This window comes from Perognathus longimembris, chromosome 1 (genome assembly GCF_023159225.1).
Source record: "Perognathus longimembris pacificus isolate PPM17 chromosome 1, ASM2315922v1, whole genome shotgun sequence".
Taxonomy (NCBI): Eukaryota; Metazoa; Chordata; class Mammalia; order Rodentia; family Heteromyidae; genus Perognathus; species Perognathus longimembris.
In genome coordinates, this window is record NC_063161.1 from 46,738,121 (window position 1) to 46,757,639 (window position 19,519).

The following is a 19,519-nucleotide window of genomic DNA, read 5'->3' on the forward strand; positions in this document are numbered from 1 at the left end:
TTCTTTCACTACTTAGCCCTAGGAGGGGCAAAGCAGAGGAGCCTACCATGAGTGTATAGTCTGTGTCATACTTAAAGAACCCTGAGCTTAGAACATACCCCATAATTGAAAGAGCTACCTGAAATCCTGCTGAATCTAGCCACTGTGTGAGAAATTACTTTTGTATTCCTCACCAGGAAATAAGTCTATGTCCCCCCCTCCCCCAGCAAGACATATTTATCTTTCAAGCTGAAGAATATCAAAAACATCTTTCTCACTATAATACAAAATACAATCTAATACCATATGTATGACAATACTATGGAGAATGCATAAGGATAATGGTTACATGAAATAGACCTTTAACAAGGGTAGTTTTGTTTGTTCGAATGATATAATCTTGAAGTATGTGACAACTGTGCTGTTACCATAAAAGAAGGATTCATAGCAGTCTATGAAGCAAGTACTGTCACTTAATAAAGGTTACTATATGCTTCTCAAACCACATGTAGGCAGTAGAAAATAATCTATATAAAAATACAAAACTATACGGTATTAACATAGAAAAGCTAACCATATTTGGAAATTAATAAAGAAAAAAATTTATGCCTTTAACTTGAGCTTTAACTTAACCTTTAACTTCAGCCTGAGTCTTTGTCAGTAAACGTAGAGTTCACAGAACCATCCTAAGAGTTAAATTATCTCATAAATTCTAATGCAGATTTCCATTTTGATGTATGGCTTCATATACTTTACACTCTTTCTAGATCTTTCCAGACGACTGGAATTTGAGGGCAGAAGTATCATGAAGTACATAGATGTACACGTATTTCAAGTATTTCTGATTTTCCCAGAGGGGGTGGAAAATCTCTTTAGAAGTTATTTTCAGCAGAAATTGTCCCTCCTCTTATGTCTTTTAACTCTCGTATGACTTTGATAGAGGTGCTAATGGCGACACTTGTCCTAGGAAACTTTAAAGAGCTTTCCAGATAACCTTGTCCTAGTGCTTACAAATGTATTAACTGCCTTGTCAGTAAATAATAACATCCAAGTGTGATAAATAGGGCCAAGTAAAAAAGTCAGACCTCACATGAGAAGGTTTATATGTCAACTATATGGTCATGACTTTCTAATGTATTTGGACAAAAGCTTGGGAAATATATCAGAGAAAAGTATTCCAAAGAGTAAGGAAACAAAATTTTGATCAGTCAATCACAATTGTGATTCATTGATATGTTTGTAATGCTTGGGGAAGCTGTGACTTTTTAAAAAGTAAATTACTTTATTGAAGAAAAAATAAACCAGAGATTTATTTTGAAGTGCAAGTGCTATGGAAGAGTCTTATCACATGAATTTCATTTGCATTTTCTTTAGCTAAGTAACAAGGGAAAACCCAGAGTAAAATTGTTTCTGTGAGATATTTACACATCACCACGGGGATTTTAAGTCATTTATAATATTATTGTCTGATGATCTCAAAGGGGAGTAATAGGTGTTTTTACTAAAATTAACTCCCTGATTTCATTGGAAATATTGGCTCATGGGAAGGCAGAACCTATTGATACTGAACTTTCCATTGCTGATCATCGTGGGCAGAACCAGCATGTTTGTTCTGATTCAGCAGCTCAGAGAACAGGAGGGTTGCAGACCAATAGCTGGCAATATCTGATCAGTATTACAGCTCAGTAACAGACAACGCCTGCTAGTGCTGCAGCTCAACTGCCAGCACTGCTGTAGCCTCCCAAGGTTCTTGTCACAGGAGCAGGTTGGAGAAAGTCCAGAACAGCAGATGGTGAATGTAAAGAACTTTATTCAGAAGAGAAGTGTTCAGCTGGAAGGCCAATGTTACCACCACTCCCTTTGCTGCCGCATGTTCATCCAGTGTTCCCCCGGTTTGTTGTCCATCTTCTCTTTTTTAGGTCTGTGTCTTTGTCTCTCTTGGTAGCTCTGAATTTAGAGGTTCTTATAATCTGGACTGTTCTCTGATTGCTTACCCATATTCTAATCAGGTATTCCGGAAGGCATCACTTTATTGGTTAAGTTCCATAATGTTCTGATTGCTAATTAATTTCTAATCAGGTCTCTTTGGCATATTTGCTCCCCAATGTCACAGGAAAGTTATTGAAATTAAATGAGGACAAGAGGAAGCAAAGACAAGATATTCTCAAAGAAATGTTTCCCCATTCGTAAGGAAATGGAAGGACTTGGAAAAAAAATCCTACTAAGTGAAATGAGCCAGACTCAAAGGAGCATGGACTCTATGGTTTCCCTCATAAGGAATAATATATAGGTTTCCCTCATAGGGAATAACAGTATACATCTAGAATAGTCCTAGCAGAAGATCAAAATAGATCAAGAGCTATGCCCATATGAACACATAGATGATGCTAAGCTAAATGAACCTCAAGTTAGGGAAACAACTGGTACATCACTGTTGTAGTTGTTTTCAACATGCCTCTTTTTTTTTGTTTTGTATTCCTTTCCCATAGTTTTACCCCTGATATCACTGCAACTGATTTTAGTACCCTGCATGTTGTATATACGTGTATTGGAACTAGGAAAGGGAAAGGGAACACCAAAATTGAGAGACAAAGGATAAAAAAGACAAACCAATGCAACAGCAATACTTACAAAACTATATGGTGTAAACCAACTGTACAACTCATGGAGGGGAGAGGGAAATGGGGAGGGGGAGGCAAGGGAAAAATGAGGGAGGAGGTAACAAGTTGGATATGAAGTTACATGTGAAACTGTAGCCCCTCTGTACTTCACTTTGACAAATATATATATATATATATATATATATATATAATGTAAAAAGAAATAAATATCTCTTTTGCATCTAGTTTTGAATTACTATGCCAAGTTACAGCCTTGGGGCTTTGAGTCCTAAGTAATATGCTGTAGTATTTAACTGGCAGTGGCTAATTGGGTGTGGCTACTTAATGATCAGTTGTGTTAAAGTGATTATATATAGGTAGAATGAAGAATGTTGCATTTGAGAAAGGCTATACTTTGATGTTAATGTTTGCCTCTTTTTCAAGTCTTTATCAGAGAAAATAGGGTTCTTTTCCATGAAATTGGTCCAATAAAGAGAATGAACCATGAATTATTAAGGAACTATTTGACTTTATCTCTGTATTAGGACTAATTTTGATGACCACAGAATACTGGTATGTTCATATTATCTTCTACCAGTGGCTGAACTTTTAAAATAAAGCAAAGAAGTGGGCTGAAAGATGTGGCTCAGTTGGCAGAGTGCTGGCTAATGAGCTGAGGTTTCAGGTACCTGGTTCAAGTACCTGACACCAAGTCCCAGTCTTGGACCTAATGAACTCCATGTTATGGAAATGAGTGTTATGTAACTGTTGTAATTACCTTCAACATGCCATGTAAAACCATAGCTTTTTTTTTGTTGTTGTTGTTGATGATCCTCTTGTATCCCCTTCCTGTGGTTGTCCCTGTGTTATCACTGTATCTCATCTGAGTACCCTGGATACTGCATATACTGGTATTAGATGTAGGGAAGGGAAAGGGAATATCAAAATTGAGAGACAAAGGATAAAAAGACAAACAACTCCAAAAGCAATACTTCATTTGATGTAAACCAAGTGAACAACTCATGGGAAGAGAGGGAAAAGGGGAGGGGGGAAATGAGGGAGGAGTTAATAAGTTGTACAAGAAATGTACCCACTGCCTTACATATGAAACCTTAACCCCTCTGTACATCACTTTGACAATAAATAAGTGATTTTTTTTAAAAAAAGGAAAGAAGGTCTGCAAAAGAAGCCTATGTTCTTTACACATGAACACAGACATCTTGCATAACATATTATGTTTTTCAGTGTGCTTGAAGCACAGGATTTGTAGTCTGAGGGATAAGGATAGAACTGGAAAGTCTGCCAGTGGGAACACTTGAGGAATCTGCATATTATTCCACAGACAAGAGAGAGGCACAAAATTCCTAGAAGCACCAGGAGCATAAGATTGGTATTTAAGGAAGACGCTAACAGCAAGTTGGTGGATGAGTTATACAGAAGGCAGAAGTACTGTTTAAGAGGCCACTGATACACCTTGAGTATAGTGTCTCAACATGTATTCAGTGTATATTATTAGGAAAAATGATAGTTATGTTTTGTTCTTTCACTGCCAGAAAAAACAGAGCATCAGAAATAGGACACAATGGTAAATAAAAGGGAGCTCAATATTATTTTATAGTCTTGCATCATTTGGAAACCATAGATTCAAGGTTATCTCTGGTGTTTATGCCATTTGCAACTAATAATTTATTTCAGTGGAAAATAGTTAAGTGGAAAGTTACTTCCATGACTCATTTTCATAAGCACATAGTTGAGTTGCTTTCTTTTTTAAAAAAATATTTCCATTTACCTACTTAAAGATAGCTAGAAACTGAATAAAAATCTTATATACTCTAAATAGTTAAATATAATAAATATTTTTGAACATCACCAATTTATTAATAATTCTCTTGTGTTATAGGGGGAAAAGGGGCAAGGTATTGTTTTCTTTATATTAAATGATTCCTGGATTTACTCACATACTAGACTTTAACAAGTGCTAAATAGGCATTGAGTTTACATATAAAAATACCTTAATAAACAAGAAATACAATATTAAATATATAAAAATATACCCTAAATATAATTTTATTTGGCAACAGCTTAAGAAATAGGCAAGAATATTCATAAGAAACTCTAAATTTTTTTTCTGGCAACAGACTTTTTCTGTCAGATGTCAATCATTTTGAAACACATTTTTGAAGATAGTGTTTAATTTTACCTATCCATTACAAAACATGATATTACATCATTTGCAAAGAATGGATGGATCTGAAAAAAAACAATGTTAAATGAAGTAAGTCAGGCCCAGGGAGACAAAGGACACATGTTCTTCTTTCTCATATGTGGAAGCTAGAACTAATTTATAAATGTACAAGGAAAAGCATACAAGGTTGTATGGAAGTGTACAGGAATGTATTAACCAAAGTATGGTAATTGTAGGGAAAAGTTCAAATGGTGTAATTCCCTAGAAAAACTACCTTACAGTGAAAAAAATAAATGAATAGTAAAAAATGCACTTGAAAGGTAGAGGGAGAGATTAAGGAAAGGGGGGGGTATACAAATGAAGAGAGGAGGAAAGTGATTGCAATCATAGTATTTAATGCATATCCCATGAACTAAGAAAAGAGGAGAAGGGTTGGGAGGAAGAAGGAAGAATTATGAAAGGGAGAGAATTATGAAAAGGGTGACATTCGTTAAGATGCAAACTGATTTGTTGAATTGTAACTCCTTTGTTCAACTACTGAAAGAAAACAAAAATATAGTTTTTTTTTTACAAATGTATGCTAAAATTAAGTTCTAGATGCATAGAAAGTTGAATTCTCAAAATGGAAATGGTAAAAATCGATTCCCAAAATATTCTTAAAGCACTGCAGTTTAATGAAGCCTACACACATTCTTGTCCTCTATCTGAATGATAAGTTCAATATCTTTAATGATTTAGTTAATATTTTCTAGACTTAGAGATTTATAGCTTTTAATTTTTGTTGCTAAGACCCATAATCAATTATTCGTTAGCAGGTCTGCCAAGGTGTACTTACTTGAGAATATATTGGGACAAAATTTATGTCTCAATTTAGAAAGTACAAAAAAAATGCTACTAGTCAGAAATTTTTAGTAAGTTTCTCCTTTACCTTGTTGTGGAAATGAAGTCATGGAGCAAATTTACACTGACTTTTAGACAAATTTCTTTCTTTTGATCACCCTGAAATATGACACATTCAAAAGAAAAGGGTCAAAACACCCTGCTTTTCACAATAATAGTCATTGTCTCTTGATTTGATGTTTAACTTATTTAATTAAAAAACTAATGCCACTCTACTGACCCTGTAAAGCATAGATCTTGTGTATGACACTCTTTAACCTCTCTGGAACACTAAGAGGATCTCATTCTTATTTTGCACTCTAAGTAGCATGGGGTCAAAGACAGATTTCTACTTTCTTTGTTAATAATGCATCAATGGATAATGGACCTTTGTTTTCCATCATTGAGTTTATACTTTATGTACACTGTATTTTAATCCTGACCATTACCAGCTCATCCACATATGCCTTAGCATTTTATGAGCATGGTAGTAACTATTTCATTACATTTTGAAGACAAAGCTAGTATATTTTGGAAAACCTGGCAAATTCCAAGAATCAGTGTTACCTATTTTTGTCTACTGGATAATTGCTATGGCTATAATGTCCTAACCTCTTTGAAGTTTCTTTAATCTTTTTCTGGAAATACAAACGTTCAGCCTATATAGCATCTGAAGTAACCCAACTGTGAAACTAAAGAAATGATTTTAAGTTGATTTGCTCCAACTTTCTACTAAATGCTAAGTAAGAAAATAAAATTCTCATTATGCATCCAACAGTAATAAACCTATTGGGTCATTAAATGTAGGTAGTCCATTAAACTCCAGGTAGAATGCATGACAAATTGAGCCTTTTCTTTCCAGAGCAATAGAAAGAAGCATGGAAAATCTAATCTCCTTGTCTCCCTTTGAGAGAATTTCAAGAGGAAAACCACAGGAACATGAAAACAAATGATTTTAACCAGAAACACAAAATACCTTTTCTGTGTACTCTCAACATGAGGGAGAAATGTAAGTAAAAAAGATGCTTAGGATACTAGGCATGCTACAACAAAAAACATAAGCCAAGAAAGAGCCCCTGTGTCTTCAAATACAGACCCAGAATAGCTTTATAACTCACTCCACTCTTCTCATTATTTTTTCCAAAACTAAATCTTAATAATGTTCTTGAAATAATTCACTTTACCGAGAAAACTTCAATCCTTTTGGTCATGTGCTTCAAAGCATCTTTCACTTGCTTGTTTCTTAGTGTGTAGATGAAAGGGTTCAGCATGGGTGCCACAGAAGTGCTGAGGAGAGCAATGCCTTTATTTAAAGACACATGTTCCTTGGCAGAGGGCTTCACATACATGAAAATGCAGCTGCCATAAGAGATGGACACGACCACCATATGGGAAGAACAAGTAGAAAAGGCTTTCTTCCTCTGCTGAGCAGAAGGGATTCTTAGAATTGTTCTGAGGATGTTGGAGTAAGAGAGAATCACTAAGACCAGCGTAACCAGAAGTGTCAAGATGGCTGAGATAAGCATCATTAATTCTATTACATCTGTGTCTGTGCAGGAGAGTTGAAGGATGGGAGAAACATCACAGAAGAAGTGATCTACAGTGTTGGCTGCACAGAAGTCAAGCTGTAGGCCCATCAGGAGCGGTGGAAAGATTATGAGGAAACCAGACAACCAGGAAGCAAAGACTAGCCCATTGCACACTCTGCTACTCATGATGCTCATGTAGTGCAGGGGTTTGCAGATGGCCACATAGCGGTCATAGGACATGGCAGCCAGAAGGAAAAATTCAGTTGCCCCTAAGAGAATAGTGAAAAACAATTGGGCTGCACAATCGTTATAAGAAATGGTCTTATCGCCCGTGGCCATGCTGACAAGAAATTTGGGGATACAGACAGTAGTAAATGTAATCTCTAAAAATGAGAAATTTCGGAGGAAGAAATACATGGGTGTCTTGAGATGAGAGTCCAGTAGAGTGAGGGTGATGATGGTCAGGTTGCCCATAACACTCAGCATATAGGTGAAAAAAAGGAGGAAGAAAATGACCACTTGTAATTGTGGATCATTTGTTAGTCCAAGAAGAATAAAGGTTGTCACTACTGTATGGTTCTTCATAGCTGATTTCTATTTGAACAACAACAATAAAAAAGAGGAAAGATCAGAAATAAAGGAGATATATCTGCATGATATCATTCATAAGCTTGTCCACCCTACCCCCTTCAGTATTCTGCTACTCAATTGTAACATGTGAATTTATCCTCATGTCTTTTTTTTTTTAATTCAGAGTAACTACTACTTTTTGTTTTATTTTCTCAAACTCCAATAAATCTAAGCATTCCAAGCAATGATGATGTCATGTAAGTGTAAAATCCACAGATGCACAAAAAGTCACAATATTTTATCTTTTATCTTCTGGACTATAAAATATGAATTTTCTGAAAATAATGACTTCAGTATTAATTTATTTAAACTTTTGGTGACTCATTCTTCTTCTTGATGCAAATCTTCTCTGGATTTATTACTTTTTTCCATAGACTTTACTATTTTCTTTTTAGTATTAGATTGAAACTAAGGTCTCTTAAAATCAACATTCAGTTAATGAAACGTGGCTATATCAGATACATTGACCATTTAGTATCCTCATCAAACTTCTGAAAACTCTCAAATTTGTTTGTGCAACTACTTTTAGTTCTGTTTTTCTTTTTATTCTGAAGGCTTGAAATTGCTTTATTTGCTTTTACTTTTCTTTTTGTTTTGTCATTTGTTTTTACCTTATTAGTAGTATCTTTTGCATAATTATTATTAATGTTGTTTTTGGCGGACACATCATAATTGTACACATCTTACTTATCCTGCTTATCCTGGTAGTTTTCTTTTCTTTTTTTTTTTTTTTTTGCCAGTTCTGGGGCTTGGACTCAGGGCCTGAGAACGGTCTCTGGCTTCTTTTTGCTCAAGGCTAGCACTCTACCACTTGAACCACAGCACCACTTCTGGCCATTTTCTGTGTATGTGGTGCTGGGGAATTGAACCCAGGGCTCATGTATGAGAGGCAAGCATTCTTGCCACTAAGCCATATCCCCAAACCCTGGTAATTTTCTTTTCTCTGTTGTGTATCTGAGCAGTTATAAAACATTTTGTGCATATGCATACATTTGCTTTGTGTGGTTTTTTGCAATGATAGAGAAAGCTTCTATGAAATGAAATACAATAAAATGTTAGCTGGATATCCCTGGTCATTTACATGAGTGATATTACTCTTCTTTCTTTTCCCTGCTACATTTATAGCTTCTTTTTCTTCTGTGCCCTGTTCACATGCCCTCTCCATATCTTGCTGGCATAACATATAAAAACTGAAAATTATGTTACCTTTCTGATTTTTTCTCATTTTATTTTTCCTTCTTCCAGACCTTGATTAGATACTCATGTTTATTATCTCAAAGGACAGTCATCATTTTTCCTACAAATGATATTAGGACATGTTGTTTTAAAACATTGTCACATTTCATATAAAACAATCCTTTTGTTAAATATATACCAACATTTCCAAATAATTACAAAATAAGTAATATTTTGTTCTTACCTTTCTTCTCCTTTTTTAAAACATTTTTTTATTATCTCAATATCTTTAACTAGTCACTTCTATAAAAATGTTTGCAGTTCTCTATTCTGGTGATTTAAATATAATGTTCATTGCATCCATTGGTAATTTTTAAAAAATTCAAATTTAGCTATGAATTAAGAATCAAAAGGTATGGAAACATCTCAGTCAACAAAATATGAGTTAGAGAGGATGCCAAAATATGAAGTCAGAGGAGATTCCTAAATAGCACCTTAAAAAAAGAGCTTACAGAATGACAAATAATTATTATAAACTATTTGACAGCATTAGTCTGCCTCTTAATCCCATAATAAAATACTTGCTAGATGGCAGTAAAATAGTCATGTATTTCTAACCATCATTACAGTCTCCAGGGTCTCTACGGTTGATTAGGTAATTTATTAGGTAGTTAAGAACTCCCTTTAGGATATGAAAATATCCTAGGATATCCTAGGATATGATAATATAAAATTGTATTGAATGAAATATATCTTCTTGATAAGTGTAAGGGATAGTCTCTGGCATTCAGAAAGAAAAATTATTTAACTGTGTCACATTCTACAATACAACTATCATGTATAATAGAGACATATACAATTATAGTTACTAGGAAGGAAGTAAATTCTCTTGACAGAAGTTCTTTATAAACTATGAAGATTATTTTTCTGGAACTTGATTCTTATAAAATGAAGTTTCAGGTTTTCTCTTATTAAAATTAATTTATTCAGCATAAGTTCCAAAATGCTCAGCTTATTTGATACACTAAAAAAAGTCAACTCTAGTTTCTTTCCATACTATTTCAATGATTTTATTTAAAAAATCATTTTTGATATATACCTTTGTGAAATAGAGTTAATATAATTAAAATAAGGATATAAATTATCCAAACCTTAATTTCTTTAGTAGCAATTTCATTCTTGATTCTCTTCTTTTGATGTAAATCCAAGCACAAACACAGTTTTTGGTGTTCCATAATCCAATTTATTTATATAATGCATTAACTCATATTTCTATCTTGACTTTTTATCCAAAACTACACTGGGAGTTCAAAGATTTTCTCATGGCAAGCATCACATCAAGTTTCACCTCTTCTCATGACTTTAAGGAGAGGAAAATGTTCTCCAGTGTATTACAATTATTGGAGTAATATTTTCCTTGGTCATACATAAAATAATCTTTTCTTAAGTGTCAGGGCTGTTTACTCCACATGCATCACAATTGCCTTCATGAAAATATAATGGATTTCATAGTAATTAAGATGTTAAGAAGTATAATCCTTTTGTACACTGTGCCACTTGTCTCCAGAGGATTTACAGACCTCAAATTAAAAACAGAAGAAAGCAATTCCCTGGAAACCACTGTACTAGGATGTTAAAGTGTGTTTAGATCATCTTATCAAGTGGATAAAGATTTCCTTGAATCCAAGATTGTAAACAAGATAAAAATGGCTTTTTGAATTATTTTGTGATGTGAACCATAGGAGGTTTTAAGAAACTGTAACTCAACCTGCACAGCACAAAGAAAGCACATTTCAACCAATAAATGAAGACACTACTTTATATTTTGGTAATACTTCAGGGCATTTTTAAAATTTTGAATTCAGAGACTCAGTAAAGGGCTTCATCCCCAAGTGAAGTCTCTGAAGACTACTTTCATCTCTGTCTGTCTCTCTGTCTGCCTCTGTGTCTGTCTCTGTCTTTCCCTCCTTTCTGCCTTGAGCAAAAATACTTAGGGACAACACCCAGGTCCTGAGTTCAAGCCCCAGGTCTGTTACACATTAAAAAAAAAAATCTTCCAATATGGTTGTTCCCAACTCTCCAACAGAATAACCAATACTAAGCAGCTAGGTTTGTCTATCAGTGGTGGATCATTTAGAGTATGTTTGGTTCAGAACCCAGCACCTAAAAGTAAAAATACACACTAAAATTAATAAGGCAAATGTAGGCAATTTTGCAAGCATTTCAAAAATTAAAGTGCTGTCAAAATAAGAATAATATACCAAATTTGATGTCACTTTGCAGCGATTACTTCAGGGTTAAGCAAAATTACCTTTAAGTCATTTTAGTACATTTCCCTCCTACATAACCTTGATTCACTGATGAAGTCATGTAAGCTGAGAATGAAGAGTTAGAAGATTATATTCCATACAAATGGGAACTGAGAATAAATCAGACTACAAATACTTCAAAGGAAAATATACATAAATACAATAACTAAAAACATAACTACATAAATAAAATGATTCAACAAGAAAATACACAATTGAAAATATGTAAATATTCAACACTGGACCACTCAAATCTATAAAGAAAATATTTTTCGACCTAAAGGGGAGAGATAATGTAACAGGAGTTGCCTGTCCGAAGTAGATCCTCAAAATGGATTTTCATACAGGATGATCCACAAACCAGCTACCATATATTAGGTACAAGAAAGACAATTGTGGTATGTGTAATGGGGTGGGGGGGGAATCCTCCATCCCTCAAAGAGTCCACCACTCAGAAACAGTCTCAAGTAAAAAGATGAATTTATTGGGGAAGTTCTCAATGGACCCGTCCCAGGTTTCAGAAAAACATATCACACAAAACAGGACAGAGATACAGAGACTTACTTCCAGAAGATTTCTAAGTACCAACAAACCAATTCAGCTCTGGAGAACTGAATTGGGGCACCATGGGGACAAGACATAGGACGTGAACATGTGTCACAGCATGATGGTGTCTGAGCTGGCCTGCCCCTAAATGGGGTCAGGTCAGAAGACTGGATCTCATGAAGCTCCCAGCCCCAGGCACCTGACTGACAGGTTCAGTAACCTATAGGCCATGTGCCTACCCCTGTCTCTTGGGATTCAGGAACTCCCATTACTTGGGGATGGGACTTCCCTTCCTGTAGGAATCCAGGCACACCCATCAAGACAAGATGCTAAAATACCACATGGTCAAGCTTGCCATGTGGCCAGTAAGGCACTGGCCAGATCTGACCTCCATATGACAGTATGCAGATGCTGAAATTATTATAACTTTGCCAGATAATAACTTGGGATGCATTGTAGTTGGACATAATTGCTGAGATGCAGTGTTTGAGAGGTTGAAAAGATATAGTAATAAGAACCCCAAACATAAGAGCAACAAAGCAGAAGAAAGATAGTTGAGCGAAGCCTCAGAGTAGTCAACAATTATAAAAACAAGGGTGAAGTCCTATTTGTCCATCCTTTCTTTGATTTGTAGCATTTCTGAGTCTTTGTTAAGGAAGTTTAGTCCTGTGCCAAGGAGCCCAAGCATTTCTCCTACTTCTTCTTTTAGTGTTTTCAGGGTGTCTGTTTTAATTTCGAGGTCTTTGATCCATTTGGAATTGATTTTGGTACAGGGCGATATATAAGGACCTCGTTTTAGTTTGTTGCATGTGTTGAACCAGCTTTGCCAGCACCATTTGTTAAAGAGGCTATCTTTCTTCCATCCTATTTTTTTAGCTCCTTTATCAAAGATTAAGTAGGCATAGTTCTGTGGGTTCATTTCCGGGTCTTCAATTTTGTTCCATTGGTCTTCAGGCCTGTTCCGGTGCCAATACCGAGCTATTTTTATTACCATAGCTTTATAATACAGCTTGAAGTGGGGTATTGTAATTCATCCATCACTGTTCTTTCTGCTTAGTATTGTTTTTGCTATTCAGGGTCTTTTATTGTTCCATATGAATTTCTGGATTGCTTCCTCTATTTCATTAAAAAATGGTGTTGGGATATTAATGGGTGTTGCATTGAATTTGTAGATAGCCTTTGGCAATATTGCCATTTTGATTATATTAATCCTCCTAATCCAGGAACATGTGAGGTTTTTCCGTTTCCTTAGTTCTGCCTTACATTTTTCATGTTTTTAAAGTTCTCATCATAGAGGTCTTTCACTTCTTTGTTTAAGGTTATTCCTAGGTATTTTATGTTTTTTGAGGCTATTGCAAAAGGAGTTGCTTTCCTGATTTCAGCCTCAGTGTTTGGGTCATTAGCATATAGAAAGGACATTGATTTTTGAGGGTTTATTTATTTTTTATTTTTTTGGTCAGTCCTGGGGCTTGGACTCTGGGCCTGAGCACTGTCCCTGGCTTCTTTTTGCTCAAGGCTAGCACTCTGCCACTTGAGCCACAGCGCCACTTCTGGCTATTTTCTGTATATGTGGTGCTGGGGAATCAAACCCAGGGCCTCATGTATATGAGGCCGGCACTCTTGCCACTAGGCCATATCCCCAGCCCTTGAGGGTTTATTTTACTGCAGACTTTTACAGGGCAAAGGACATAGCTCGCAAGATAAACAGAAAGCCCACGGATTGGGAAAAGATATCTACTGGACATACAATAGACAAAGGCCTCATATCTAAAATATATGCAGAACTAAAAATATTACATTCCTCCAAAACAAAACCGCAAAGAACGAATAGCCCCCTCAAAAAGTGGGCTAAAGACTTAAAAAGAGACTTCTCTGATGAGGAAATGAGAATGGCCATGAGCCATAAGAAAAAGTGCTCTACATCGCTGGCCATAAAAGAAATGCAAATCAAAAAAACACTGAGATTCCATCTCACCCCAGTAAGAATGTCCTATGTCAAGAAAAGTAACAATAACAAATGTTGGAGGGGATTTGGCCAAAAGGGAACCCTACTTCATTGTTGGTGGGAATGTAAACTGGTTCAGCCACTCTGGAAAGCAGTATGGAGATTCCTCAGAAGGCTAAACATAGAGCTCCCCTATGACCCAGCAGCCCCACTTTTGGGCATCTACCCAAAAGAACACAAAAAAGAACACACTAAAGCCACCAGCACAACAATGTTAATTCAGCACAATTTGTTGTAGCTAAAATATGGAACCAACCCAGAAGCCCCTCAGTAGACGAATGGATCAGGAAAATGTGGTACATATACACAATGGAATTTTATGCCTCTATCAGAAAGAATGACATTGCCCCATTCATAAGGAAATGGAAGGACTTGGAAAAAATTATACTAACTGAAGTGAGCCAGACTCAAAGAAACATGGGCTCTATGGTCTCCCTCATAGGGAATAATTAGTACAGGTTTACGCTAGTCACAGCAGAGGATCACAAAAGCCCAATAACTATACCCTTATGAACACATAAGATGATGCTAAGTGAAATGAACTCCATGTTATGGAAACGACTGTTTTATCACCGTTGTAATTACTTTCAACATGCCATCTGAAACTGTAGCTTCTATTGTTGGTTATCCTCTTGTATCCCCTTCCTGTGGTTGTACCTGCACTATCTCTGTATCTTACCTGAGTACATTGGAAACCGTGTATACAGGTATTAGAACTAGGAAAGTGAAAGGGAATACCAAAATTGAGAGACACAGGATAAAAAGACAAACAACTACAAAAGCAATACTTGCAAAACTATTTGGTGTAAATCAACTGAACAACTCATGGGGGGAGAAGGAAAGGGGTAGCTGGGAAGGGAGAATGAGGGAGGAGGTAACAAACAGTACAAGAAATGTATCCAATGCCTAACTTATGAAACTGTAACCTCTCTGTACATCAGTTTGACAATAAAATTTTTTAAAGGCATTAAAAAAAAAACAACAACAACAGGGGTGAAAATCAAAAGGCCTACAGGACAGTAAATAGACTTTAGCTAACAACAGTTTAATAGGTAGAATGAGACCGTAAAGTGCCATAGACAACAGAGGCTTTGCTCACTAAGAACATTTACTTCTGTTTTTCACATGGATTGATATCTTTGATTGTCTACATCAGGTTCTCTGATACATTTGTTTATAGTTTAATTTTTAACCTTCAGCTCATCTAGTGAAATTTGACTTTAGATATTATTTTTGATTATATCTTTATTTGCTATTTTTATGCACATATGTTTAAATTTTGTGAATTGTTATTGTAGTTAATCGGAAACTGGTATTTAGAATTGATTTACACACTTAAGACTTAGAGATGGTTCCTAATTCCTTTTTAAAGTTTTTTTTTTTTTAAATCCTAGATTCAGTTTCCTCAAACCTGAAGAATTTCCCACGGCTTTTCATGTAGTTACTGACAAATATTCTATTGCCTAAAACATGATTATTTATATTCATTCTTTTTTTTTTTTTGTATGTGGTTGCCTGTCCTGGGGCTTCAATTCAAGCTAGGCAGGTGCTGTCCTTAAGCTTATTAGCTCCAGGTTAGTGCTCTACCATTTGAGCCACTTTTTAACTCCATTTCTAGCATTTTGGTGGTTAATTGGAGATAAGAGTCTCAAGAACTTTCCTGCCAGTACTGGTTTCCAACTTTGATCCTCCCATTTCAGCCTCCTGAAAAATTGCAGTAAATTAGTGACTTGGTATCACTCATAAAATATCAGGAGGTTTAATGGAAAATCTGGTTTAATGCAACTAATCACTTATTTCATCTCCAATATAGTTACTTTCTTAGTCTAGATTTGATAATGTATGCATCAGTAAAATATATATCAAATATATATATATATATATATATATATATATATATATATATATATATATATATACACACACACATGTTTCCATTTTTCTTTTCTTTTTTTTTTTGGCCAGTCCTGGGCCTTGGACTCAGGGCCTGAGCACTGTCCCTGGCCTCTTCTTGCTCAAGGCTAGCACTCTGCCACTTGAGCCACAGCGCCCCCTCTGGCCGTTTTCCATATATGTGGTGCTGGGGAATCGAACTGAGAGCTTCAAGTGTAGGAGGCAAGTACTCTTGCCACTAGGCCATACTCCCAGCCCTACATGTTTACATTTTTCTGAAAAACTACTTTTAATAGTCCTTTCAGTGTAAGTCTGTTAATAATGGATTTTAAATAATGAATAAACTTTGCTGCTCTGAATAAGACCAGATAATTGTAATATAGCAGTAGAGCACTAGCCTAACCTGTGAGAGACTCTGGGTTCCATTTCTACCTCTGCAGTACTAACAGCAACAATAAACTTTTGTTCCCTTAACATATAGTAAATGTAAGCTCTACTTTCCTTTAGGCAGAAGGTACATTTTACTTGTTAATGCTCATGCCTACATCTTGTTTCCTAAATATGTTGGTAAAACATAGTTGTCAGAGATGTTTTACATTTCTTTGTTTCCTCAGTGTACATCCATGTATGCTCCAAAGGCCTATAAAACTGGTTCAGTTAATACTTGTTGATAATGAAGTAATCAGAAAAGGTAATTGATAATGAAGTCATCAAGGTAGAACATTTCCCTCATGACATGAAACTGTTTATCCCAGAAAGTTTCATGGGATTTAGCTTAATGAAACTTTTAAATTCTCAAGTGAACAATCGCCTCCATTTGGCTGGGTTAGCTCTTGATCCTATTATTTTAGGGTAGGTGGTAGTAGTAAAGATTTCTCCTGTTTCTTTTAGTTAGAGGCAAACTGCAGTTTTGTTGTAAACCAGCCTATTTATCAGTTAAGGTATCAAGAGCTAAATGGTAGGTTTTCCTGTTATTACATACCCTTCCTATCTTATTTTCTCCCTGTCTTACCTTTTTTATTTTTGTCTTTCTATCTGATTCCCTGATAAGTTTACTTAATTAGTCTCTTCTAATTTTCAAAACTGTAACCAGGAGAAATGCCAAGTTTGTTAATTTTGTTAAAGACAGATTTGTTATGCCACCAGAAAGATTTAGCCTTGGAATAGAAGGTGGTAAGAATGAAGAATAGCAGAAGAAAGAAAAATGATAAAAATTGAGGGCAACATTGACTTATAGATTTGTTGAGAAAATGCAGGACCCCCCCAAAAAAAACACACAAAAGAATTGAAAAGCTATGGTTTTGATTATGTTGATTTCTTCCAGTACCTGTCTTAATCCTGAAGGTAGATTTTTCAATTATCTTGAAGAGTCACCTTGCTTTTCTCATGCATGCAGTCATCTGCAATTACCCATAAATAGCCAGAAGTCCAAGCTGGACATGATGGCAAACACCTGTCATCCTAGCTGAGGCAGAAAGATCAGAAGTTCAAGGCTGACCTAGGTTGAATAGCTAGGTCTAGCTTACCTTGGGTGATGTAGTAAGATCTTATCTCAAGTAATAAGAATAAGAATAAAGAAAATATGGTTAATAAGACTGTGAGCAATGTAACAGTTTATGCTTTTACATATTGACCAGAATAGAAATCTATTTCACATGCATATTCAACATTTCTATCTAAACATCATAAATATAACTAAACTACGGTTATAAACATGATTTATAAAATAATGCTCTCATTACTGAAGGTTAGAAAAATACTTCTCTCCATGCAAAGTAACAGATTTTACTTGAATTTGTCTTACACAAATCATTTCAAAATAGTGCTCATTTGTTATACCATCAGTGGCCATTAGAATATCTTGGTATTGTGGTTTTCACACTTTTTTCATTTCTGCCTTTCTCTCTATATATAATTTTTCTCAACAATCTTGACAGCACAGACGCAGCTCAAGAAGTAGCAATGGAAAACCATACAACAGTGACCATTTTCATCCTGGTGGGACTCACAGAGGACCCCAAGTGGAAGATTGTTTTGTTTATCTTTCTACTTCTCACCTACTTGCTCAGCATCTCAGGCAACCTGATCATCATCACCCTCACTCTTCTGGATTCCCATCTCAAGACCCCTATGTATTTCTTCCTGCGAAATTTTTCCCTCTTAGAAATTTCTTATACGACTGTCTGCATCCCCAAATTGCTTGTTTGCATGGCAACTGGTGACAAAACCATTTCTTATAACTGCTGTGCAGCACAGTTGTTTTTTGCCTTCCTTCTGGGTGCATCCGAGTTTTACCTGCTGGCTGTCATGTCTTATGACCGTTATGTGGCCATCTGCAAGCCTCTGCATTATACAACCATCATGAACTCCAAAACATGCATCCAGCTGGTCATAGGCTCTTGGACTGCTGGTTTCCTGATCATTTTCCCGGGACTCATTTTAGGACTTGGTTTAGATTTCTGTGACTCCAATATCATTGACCATTTCTACTGTGACACTGCTCCTCTGCTGCAAATCTCCTGCACAGATACACGCTTGCTGGAAATGATGAGTTTCATCCTAGCTTTGGTGACTCTCCTGATCACTTTGGTATTAGTGATTTTATCATACACCTATATTACCCTCACAATTCTAAAAATCCCTTCGGCCAGCCAAAGAAAGAAGGCTTTTTCCACATGTTCTTCTCACATGATTGTCATCTCCCTCTCATATGGCAGCTGCATCTTTATGTACATCAAACCCTCAGCCAAACAGAGGATATCCTTGATGAAGGGAGTTTCTGTGCTCAATACCTCTGTGGCCCCACTTTTGAACCCATTCATTTATGCTCTAAGAAACCAGCAGGTGAAACAGTCATTTAAAGACTTGCTGAGAAGAATTCTATCTTCATCTCAGAAGTAGAATATTAACAAGGCACATGAGAAACATTTATTATTAAGGGAAATTGCAGAGAAAGTGGCTGAAATAAACTCTAATTTTCCTATTATCTACATAACAAAATTATATTTTTGTGCTTTCACTTCCCAGGGGACTATTTTGCCATTGCATAAGTATCTGTTTCCAGTAATGCTTTTCCTTTCCAAATCATAAAACACTTTTTTTTCTGTTCTATTATAAGCATTCTTGAATCTAACTCCTCTTTTTCCTAAGCATGTAGTTAATAATCCAAATGTTTTTATCTGCTTAATATGTCAGTTCACTGAGACTTATTTTCAGACAGATTCACAGTTACTATATTCATTTTTCCATAAGATCTTAATAAATTAAAAGCAATTATGGGGCATAATGTATTTGGAATTTTAATTATTTTTCCTGGTTTATTCTGTTACATGTTTTCTTTTTTCAGATATTTCAAATTAGGAAATAAGAATTAAAGAATACTGCTCCTAATTATCTTGAAATTTTGAATAGCCTTTATATTATGCTATACAGGAAAACTTACTGTGATGTATTTATGCTACATTTTTGTTCATCATAAGTAAATATTAAATTACATGTTTTCACTGTGGTAGATGACTGTTTCATTATTACTGTGTATTAATGCCACAATGTAACAGGCTTCATTATGACATTTCCATATATACATAATCCTGTGACCATAACTGTTCCTGCCTTACCCTTTCTAATTCTCCTCTCTTCCCCTTTCCCACTTTCAGTCCCTAGTAGTTCTCCCTTTTGCTTTCATGTCCTTTCTTCTTTTCCTTAATCTTGCATATGAAAGGAACACATCATTAGGAGAACAGAGGAGCAAGGAAAAGGAACAGGCTGGACTCTCCATCTCGACAGGC

The 19,519-nt window shown here is 35.6% G+C and overlaps 2 protein-coding genes across 2 annotated transcripts; one reads left to right on the top strand and one right to left on the bottom strand.

The window, feature by feature from the left end:
* Nucleotides 1-6,818: 6,818 nt before the first annotated feature.
* LOC125363521 (olfactory receptor 6C74) lies at nucleotides 6,819-7,760 on the bottom strand. Its single transcript, XM_048362808.1, has one exon. The coding sequence runs from the start codon at nucleotides 7,755-7,757 to the stop codon at nucleotides 6,819-6,821; it is 939 nt and encodes a 312-aa protein (XP_048218765.1). The 5' UTR covers nucleotides 7,758-7,760.
* A 9,933-nt stretch (nucleotides 7,761-17,693) lies between these two features.
* LOC125363455 (olfactory receptor 6C76-like) lies at nucleotides 17,694-18,632 on the top strand. Its single transcript, XM_048362695.1, has one exon. The coding sequence runs from the start codon at nucleotides 17,694-17,696 to the stop codon at nucleotides 18,630-18,632; it is 939 nt and encodes a 312-aa protein (XP_048218652.1).
* Nucleotides 18,633-19,519: the final 887 nt, after the last annotated feature.